The sequence below is a fragment of the Bactrocera latifrons genome, unplaced genomic scaffold, assembly GCF_001853355.1.
Source record: "Bactrocera latifrons isolate USDA-ARS-PBARC rearing strain unplaced genomic scaffold, ASM185335v1 scaffold_45, whole genome shotgun sequence".
Taxonomy (NCBI): domain Eukaryota; kingdom Metazoa; phylum Arthropoda; class Insecta; order Diptera; family Tephritidae; genus Bactrocera; species Bactrocera latifrons.
Window position 1 is genome coordinate 1372501 of NW_017537101.1, and position 9465 is coordinate 1381965.

The window sequence follows — 9465 nt, forward strand, 5'->3', positions numbered from 1 at the left end:
ACGTCCGCCCAATACCTAATATCAGCCGAAATATACAACAAAAACGGTAAAACATGGAGGTGCGAGTATCATGATTTAGGCATGCTTTCCTTGCCAAGGTGTAAGACCCATTTATTAGATCAAGTAAAACATAATTGATGATCCGTATATTGAAATACTCCAGATAACCAAGCTGCCATATACTAGTAAAAAAATTCCGATTGGCTGGACGTTCCAGCAGGACAACGATCCCAAGCACATTAATAAAGTTGCTAAAAGGTGTTTTGAGGAAACGAATTACAAGGTAATGGAATGGGCGCCACAATCCACTGACATCAACCGCATAGAAAATTTGTGGACTGATGTCAAGGAGACAGTAACTCGATGTATAGTAAGTCGACATCGCCCACGCAATTATGGGAGGCTGTGAAGAACGTATAGGAGTCTATTTACAGCGAAAGATGTCAAAAACACGTTGACTCAATGCCACCACGCTGCGCTTCAAAACTAAAAAATAAAGGTCACGCAACTAAATACTAAGTTCATAAAAAGACAATAAATATCGAAATTTCGGCTTTAATTTCTTACACTACTAAGTTTCTGACGGACGAAATTTCTCACAGTTTTTTCATATACTACTTATAATTTATTGAAATTAGTTAACAATGAATCAAGTACGAGCTGCTCCAGAAACTTGATTGGAACATTCTTATGAATTACCCTTACCTATTTCTGGCTATGCATGGTAAACCTTGGATATCCTAAACAATGTAGAAGATTCTAACGACATCTAATCTATGTATATATGAATAAAATAATAAAATGGTTTTGTTCATTCACCTAACCTAACAGAATATATATATTAGAGAAGAAATCGACAAATAATATTGAAATTTGATCCTAGATTTGAAATAAATAAAACCATTAGTATCTTCCGTTGGCTTAGTAAACTTTTGCAAAACATTTCAGTCAATAAGCAAGATATCTGTAGCTCAACCAGCTTTAGTTGTTGTTGGTCCAAAACTTTGTGGGAATACCGTCTGTTCCCTCCCTGTTTCCTCCTTCCTTTTGAAATAATTCCTATATTTACTAATAGTAAAAAGTGAAAAGAGAATGCTGCTAAAGTCAACGCAAGTATCAATTCAAGTTCACCACAAAGTAAAAAGTTCATGACAGCAACTTACGCAATCGTATGAAATCAAGTGGCATAATAGAATTTCAAGAATGTGTTCTGCAATATAAACTCTGATTCCTTTCCTCGAATTTCAACAAACTATTCGAGACTACAGGAAACTTATTTAAATTGCATGCGTTCTCGCATAAGTTTTTCATTCTACACATTCAGCAATTATTTGATTACAGCCCTACTTGCGAAAAGTTTTGCTATAATATGCATTAACCCTTATGCTACTGTTACCACGAGTCATGCGAAGATACGATTTTGAAAATTATATTATAAGTTTGATAATGAACTTTACAAGGCCATATGTGCTCAAATGCCTACAATATTTCCTTCCTTTCGAATGTTGCAAATCGAAACTATGATTTTTTAGAATTTTTCGAACTTAATGACTTTTTATTAAAATTATTATAAATATTATTGCTTTTTAAGCAAACAATTCAAGTTTCCGAGTAAGTAAGTAATCCCCGCTGCCTAGTCGTCTTTGCACATGAAGCTGTATATATTATATTTGTGTTTATATCTATGGTATGCGCATTTAGCCTCCAATGTTGCAACACATACCACACTTTGTGTGCGCCCTTTTATGAACTTTTTGTTGCTTCGCAACCTGTGTCTCGGCGGATAATACGCCATTGTTAACTTAATGCTTGTTAAGAAATTAAAGCACACGACAAAAAATGAACACAATGAGCTGTTGTAAAATATACCGGTAAAAGCGGCATTTTAATAATGAATACATATTTACAAACAGCAAGATAAATAAATATGTATTCATATATGTTGATTCGTTGGCTGCTAGTAGTGGTAGCTGCCTGTTGGGAACAACCAGGAACTTGAGGTGCCCTAAGCTTTTTTTTTTTTTGATTTAAGGATCCCCAAAACCCAATCGTACGAACGATTCGCATTTAATTTTAAGTGCGTGATAGTCTGTTTTCCAGCTCTTAAAGTATTCGACGCAATACCCGCCGGAGAAAGCGGAGGAAGACCTCCACTTCATTCTAAAGACTAGGTGGAGAAGGACTTGGCTTCGCTTGAGATCTCCTTATATATAGAAGAAGACAGTTCAACGGCATCTTAAACTTCATTAGGTGTACTTCGTTATTATCGAGCACAACAGTTTTATGTTATACGCTAGGTTATTCTAACTGATATTTTCTTGTGTTCTTCAGCAGATTAGAGAACTATTAACTTTGAGTACGTTCCGGAAGTCGCTCCCTCCTCATTCTGATACAAATTTTTATCGAGCTCAAGATCAAATGCATTTCCGGTACTATTTCTAACTGCCAATACTTTAAGCTCTTTACCCTCAGCCTCGGTTTCTTACGTGCGTCAAGTAGAATTAATCAAATTTTGGCTACATCCTGACGCAGTAACGTTCCTGGTCGGTATGTGAGCAAACCTTCAAGCCTTCAGAGCTTGTACAATTTCACTTTTATGCACAACACATTTCCTGTTTCACTACTTTACGCCTCGTCGATTGTCTTTTCTCATTTTTTATGCGAGCGTTTGGCTTCGCTGGCAATTTAACTAAGCGATAAGAGCAGACGTTCCACTAAAAGACATGAAATTCAAAGTATTTAAACGAAGAATGTGATGGTTACTCTCTAAGGACACAAGAAGTCAGTTGATAACTGAACTCTTGAGATGCTCTAAGGATGCGGCAAAATCTAGGCCAAATTACTAAATTTGCTTAATTAATGATGGAAGGATACTGCTCAGGTACAAACTTTGTAATAATTTGTATTCGAAGCGTGACTATTTATAATTTATTCTGCTGTAAAGTTTTGCGGCTAAGTGTCCTCTACATACACATACTATTTAACAGTTTGTTTGGTAATACGAAAAATATCATAACAACCTACGACTTACGCGGAGTTGTCTGTACTCCATACTCTACAGCTTTTTCCATCATTGCTACAGTAATTTCGTATTGATTCCATAATTGAACACTCTCTTTGAGTTTTACATTTACATATGAATGTATGTCTGTAGGAAATTATACTCGTGTCATCAATTTTACTTTACTTTTCCGCGAAAAGCAGCCATTACCACAAAATGTCAATTTACCAATTTCCGTTATGTTTTCATTTGAATGTCATCAGTTTGCCTTCGCTCATGTGCATACATGCGTACATTTACTTTAGGGTGCGCTTGTTCTACACAACTTATGTTTCGGAAGAAAATAGATGAAAAGTAAAACACAAAAATTCACTCAAACATTTTATGAAGCTACTTATTAAGACAGGTCCAATCTATTTCGGCGTTAGTGTTGCTTTATAATATTTTGCATTGTCTCCACAAAAATCCAATTTTTGGTAATTAAATTAAAACACTTATTGCGATTAAAAACTATTATATATTAAGCTCTCCGTATATTTTGTATTTTTTTATATTAAAATATATATTATTATTATTATTATTTTTTTTTTTGAGATTTTATGGTATATTTACACTGTCACAGGTGTTTTTAATTTTAAATATACATAATAAAGTAAGTGAATTAAACATGTTAACGGTCAGTTAATAAATATTTTTATACCCTAAAACCAAGATCGACGGACGGACGGACGGACGGATGGACGGTAAATGAACTCCTCTCGTTTGCTGTTCATTTATATTCATAAATAATACGTTAAATTATGCCTCTCAGCGCGATTGAGCCCATTTCCAACGTTAGGAAATCCTTTTCACTAATGTCAACTTTTTAGAACTAACAAATTCTATCAACCCTAATATTTTCACACACCGAAACACCTATCTTAACTAACAAGTATGCTAATATACTCATTGTTGTGAAACTTCGGTGAAGTTTCATTTTAATTTGTATGTACATCCAACAATGGAAAATTAATTTTCCTCCCAGCTGAACACAAACAATAATGCAATTTCTAAAAATTTCTAAATGTGTTACATTACAAATGAATGGAAAAGTTGTTCCATGTTAAAAGCACTTCGAACCGTCAATGGATTATTACACTGTAAGTTGACATTTTAGTCTGTGGGTATGGATATATGTATGCCATAAATTGTAAAGTTTAGGTTAAGTTACGTTTAGATAAAATTCTTTCTCTCTCTCTTTCTCAGATGCAGCAAACTGATATTTCTGAAGTTTCCATAAGTTTTGCACCCTGAGCGCTGCGCTTTCAAACTAAAACTCTTATTATATACCTATGATAAGATCAACGATGGCTTCGTTCCGTCCTAGACGAAACAAGAGATCGCCGGAGGCCGTCCATCCACACGTGGGTGGGAGGGAAAGATTAAAGTAAATGATCCCGAAGCCTCATCGGAGCCTTTCTCTGTTCCAAACTTTCCCCACCTTGGCTACCGTTTCCTTATACTGGATGTCGACCGTTCATCATCACACCTTATTAATTTATGCAAGCCGTAGTGAATTCCGATGGGAATTCCACTAACCACCTTCATAAAAACAGCTGAAATACAAGCCGCTACCCGCTCCCATTCCTTGCAGGAAATGGCTCCATTTTCCCCGCTGCAGTCATGTACGCCAAACTCCAATGAACTTGATGATAAACTAATCATCGGTGCCGCACTGGCACGTGGCTTTTTGCAGAGGACGGATTCACCGAAGATGGCGTTCGTTTGACCCCTCTTTTTCATGACCTTCGCTTAGCACTCTTTTGAGCCACTCAAATATGCTATTGCACCTATAACGACCTAATAAGAGTTTCATTTTCCAATTCAATTTATGATCGTATCAAAAAAGCAACAGGTCATTTTATGGAGAACAATTTACTATTTCGCGAAAACCGCGTTTAAAGATAAATCCATGGAGCTATTCAATTGAGCGGCTACACATCAAAAAGCAGTAACTCGCAAAGTGTATTATTTTTTTTTACCTATAACTTATCGAAATATGACATACAAATCGACTTTTTTTATAAAAATTTCACACCAGATGTTACCTTAATATGCTCTGACATATATTATAATAATTTAATTGCACTTGCTATTATTTTACACAAGCTGACCATTGATCATTCAAATGAGATAGTCAGCACTCGCAAATCACTAATACTTATAATTTAACTGTAACAAATCACATAGCAACCATTTACACACACTTTAATTGTTAATTTATATATATGTATATATGTGTACTTCATCACAGATCACCGTTAATTTTCGAACCGGATGCGGCGCCCACCGTAGCCACTTCAGCTACAGAAGCTGAAACCGATAATGCGTTGCACACACGGCGCCTCACCGTTAGAAACAGATGTGGAGAGGGCGTGTCTGCCCACGCAACAGGCACCGACAGTGGGCAATCGAACCAATCAAGTGACGTTGAGGAGCTACAACAACAACAACACTATGATAAAGGCAAAATGTAAATAAGTTAACTTACCTCTGCCAATATACGTACATACGTACATTTGTATCTGTCTCTTATACACATCTAGATGTGTATAAGAGACAGGGCACCGACAGTGGGCAATCGAACCAATCAAGTGACGTTGAGGAGCTACAACAACAACAACACTATGATAAAGGCAAAATGTAAATAAGTTAACTTACCTCTGCCAATATACGTACATACGTACATTTGTATACATAGACAAATTATAATAGCGATTCTTATGCATTTCATTTCCAATCTTCATCTGTGCACCGCTCACCTCTCAACGCAGGATCAAAGCAATGACACACGCTACCGACCATCTCAAGTCCCAGGACTTTCAAGTTTGCATTACTGTGATTGAAGCGCGTCAGCTGCCTGGCCTCAACATGGATCCAGTTGTATGCATTCAAGTGGGTGATCAAAAGAAGTATACCAGTGTCAAGGAGAGCACCAATTGCCCCTACTATAATGAGGTACACATAAATATATATCTACATACAAATACAATGTATATACTTGTAGTATATAATAAATACATATATGCACACATAAGTATGAATTGTAGAAACTCACCTTAATTCGTTATATTTATTATAAAAACTCCTAGCATTACTCTCGTCAATTTCTCACACTCCACATTTCTCTCCTCTTTCAGTATTTCGTGTTTGACTTTCACATGCCTCCGGTGATGCTCTTTGATAAGATTATAACTTTGTCGGTGAGTAGAATATGTTCTAATTAGACCACCAGTGTTTCATTCGCGTGTTAAAGCCGCCCCATACAAATGCAAACAAATTAATAAATTAGATTAATTGACGGCGTAAATCAATTAAACCTGTCGAGCTATTTACATTAGATAAACGCGATAATAGCCCCCATTACCGTAATGAAAGCGTCAGACTGTGGCGTATGTGTAACAAAATATCTAACGACTTGTTGCGAGAGTTGCAGAATTCCTCAAAAGCTAATCATTTCCAAATATTATAAATATAAAAATGTCTACGGTTACACAATTAAATATGCAAACCTATTCATCAGAAAATTTTCGATATTTCGATTATGAAGTTAAATGAAGTTTTATAAGGGGTTGCATGGGTTTCTTCGCCTAAAAAACCGTCTTTTTTCAACAATTTTCTTTTGTCATATAGAAAATTAAATATTTTAGTAGAATTTTCTATTGTGACAAATATACATTATTGACAAAGAAATTTTGAAAATTTTGGAAAAAAATATTTTAAACTCAGTCATTGCGACGCCGTTTTCGGTGACCCTTCGGAAAAAAGATGCGTCCACGTTGGCAAGATAACTGCTTGCAGGATCATCTAAAGTGATAAAATACATGTTTCAGTTAAAAAGTTAAAACCTTTACTTAGAACTAGGACGAAGGGAAAAAAACAGAAATTTTTTTTTAATTTCACAACATTTTTTTCAATTGTAATCGAAAAAAATTCTTCGTCCAAGTCTTTTAGAATTGTATATCAAAGACTTGTGTAAAATTTCATGGAGCTCCTCAGTTTTGGAAATATCGATCTGAAAGTTTGCACACATTCTCTTCTCCCCAAGAAGTTACTCGTTTGTCGGAACCGTCGATATCGGACCACTATAACATATAAATACCATTCCTAACTAACCGATAGAAATCAAATTCTTGTATGGAAACTTTTTTATTTTTGAAGGGTATTAGAGTTTCAATTCAACGAAAGTTATCGTTTTTCCTTGTGCTTTGTGTTTTTCCTTTGCATTCAAAATTTTACGAGTAATGTCGAGTAATAAATCTGCATATAATTAGTATCTTTCTATTGTTGCCACAATCTGAGTTTCTTGCGCGCAAATTAATTTCAAATTTGCAAACAAACAAAATGCTGCCACTTGGCGTGTTGTTGAAATTAAGACCAAACATTCTTAAGGTATTAATTTAAAAGAAAAAATTATATTCGAAAAAAATTAAAATTCCTATTCCTCCCTTCAGTAAAGTGGAAAAAGTTATATCTATTTGGTCCTCATTTAATTTCTTGCTTCTTTTTAAAAGAAAATGCAATTTATTGGAAGGAAATAGTAACAAATGCTCATCGCCTGTGACAACTGTTTCCCTTCTTTCCGGCAAAGCTCGGTAAAACTGTTCATCCTGTGATGATATACAAGAATTAAGCCAGCTTTCGAAGTCCTCCTCTTAGTGGAAAGTGCCATAATTTCGACTAAAAAAAACTCGCACACTTTTGCTGCATTAATTTCTTTACTTTTTATGATTCCGTTTCTTCAGGTCGATTTAATTACTTTTCCAAACCTTGTGGAGATATAGTTCAGCTACCTATCGATTATGTCCAACTAAATACAGGCTTTTTGAAATCTTTTGTAGTTAATTTTTGAACTGATAATGACCCCAAAATTCATTCTAGGGTATGGTTTAAAATATTCATGAAGCTTCAGGGCTTTAATAACTCAGTAATGTTTCAGTTTTTGTTCATATTTGCCACGACTCATTAAAAAATCTTCATATATAACTTCCTCGTTTGCATTATGCTATGCTAATGATTGGCCTCATTTCATTAAAAATATTATAAATGAAGAAGGAAATAGTTGCTAATAACTTGATTTGCTGAAAATTTATCCTCAGGTCATTCAATCACGGAAATTTTTACGATCAGGAACACTTGTTGGTTCCTTTAAGATTGACTTGTCTACCGTTTACGATGCACCGGGTATTTCAAATTTATTCTCATTAAATAGAATGCTACATATGTTTTCACAATCGAAAAATAAATCACAACTTCTTTGACGGTGTTTTAGAATGTTTAAAATTTGTTTAACAGTTTTTCTCTTTAATCTAGCATAACTTTTTCGATTTAAATGTTGATATGTTTATACTTGTTGCAATTTTTTGTATGTTAGCATAATTTTCATACTTCCATTTCCTTAATAAATGTTGAACGTTAATTTGGTTTTTCTCTTATATATAGCTATACTATAAAGTAATAACTTCAGCACTTTGAAATTATATTTGCCACTTTGTTCACTTCTAATGTGTAAATTCATATATCGTATGTAGTTCTTTAAGAAAGATAAGTACATTCCGTAAAAAATTAAAAATATTTCAATTATATAACATTATCGAACTCTCTTGAGAACTCTAATGGGGAGTGTTTATTATCATTCATTTGAACATTCCTTGGGATTTATTTCTTGAAGAGATTATCTCTTTCAAATGTTGGCCGCGGTTACGTCTCAGATGGTCCATCCGTTGAGTCCATTTTTCGATGACTTGTTTGAGCATTTCGACTGGTTCTCGAAACTAAATATTATCGATGTCACGACCTTCAATTCTAAGCATCAAGCAGGCTGTTATCACGACGCGATACCATTGAGCCAGAAATGTGCCCAATCGATGAACAAAATTTGGCTAAAAACGTCGGATCTTCTTGGAACTTTCAAATACTTTCGCATGGGAAGGTCGATCGACTTCATTTCTTGCACAGCTAAAATGCAAGCTTTCAATTTAAGATCTCCATCATGTTGACCATTCTTTACAGAACATGAATTTTCGTAATAAAGTTCAACAATTTGTAGACATTGTTCAGGAGTAAGTCATCAACAAACCATAACTTACACACGAAGTGAACAGTTGTTTTCAATTACATTGCTGATCTGTCAAAAAAAGACTAAGAAACAAGTACCTCTACTTGGATCACCCGTTATATATAAATTTCGCTCCTTTTATTCCATCACCAGCATTCTTTGATTCGTAAATTTTCATTGCCATCAAGAGTAGCGGTAGAAGTAAGAAGTCAAACCATGGGAAGGGGCCAAGGTGATACGTGAGATCCAACTGCAGTGTTTCGGCCTTACAAAGGCGTTTGTTTAACTGTTCAAGTGTGACCTTGTAATGGTTGAATGAATGAATGAATGATAATGAGGAATGCACTGCGACCTTTGGTCTATTGTG

At 34.9% G+C, this 9465-nt stretch overlaps 1 protein-coding gene across 1 annotated transcript in view; it reads left to right on the forward strand.

The window, feature by feature from the left end:
- LOC108973020 (otoferlin-like) overlaps positions 1-9465 on the forward strand; it is a 78307-nt gene that overhangs the window by 56428 nt on the left and 12414 nt on the right. Inside the window, exons 7-10 of the mRNA XM_018940008.1 lie at positions 5295-5513; positions 5815-5998; positions 6181-6243; positions 8140-8224. Coding sequence (XP_018795553.1) covers positions 5295-5513; positions 5815-5998; positions 6181-6243; positions 8140-8224 — 551 coding nt within the window. The remainder of the gene's footprint in view (positions 1-5294; positions 5514-5814; positions 5999-6180; positions 6244-8139; positions 8225-9465) is intronic.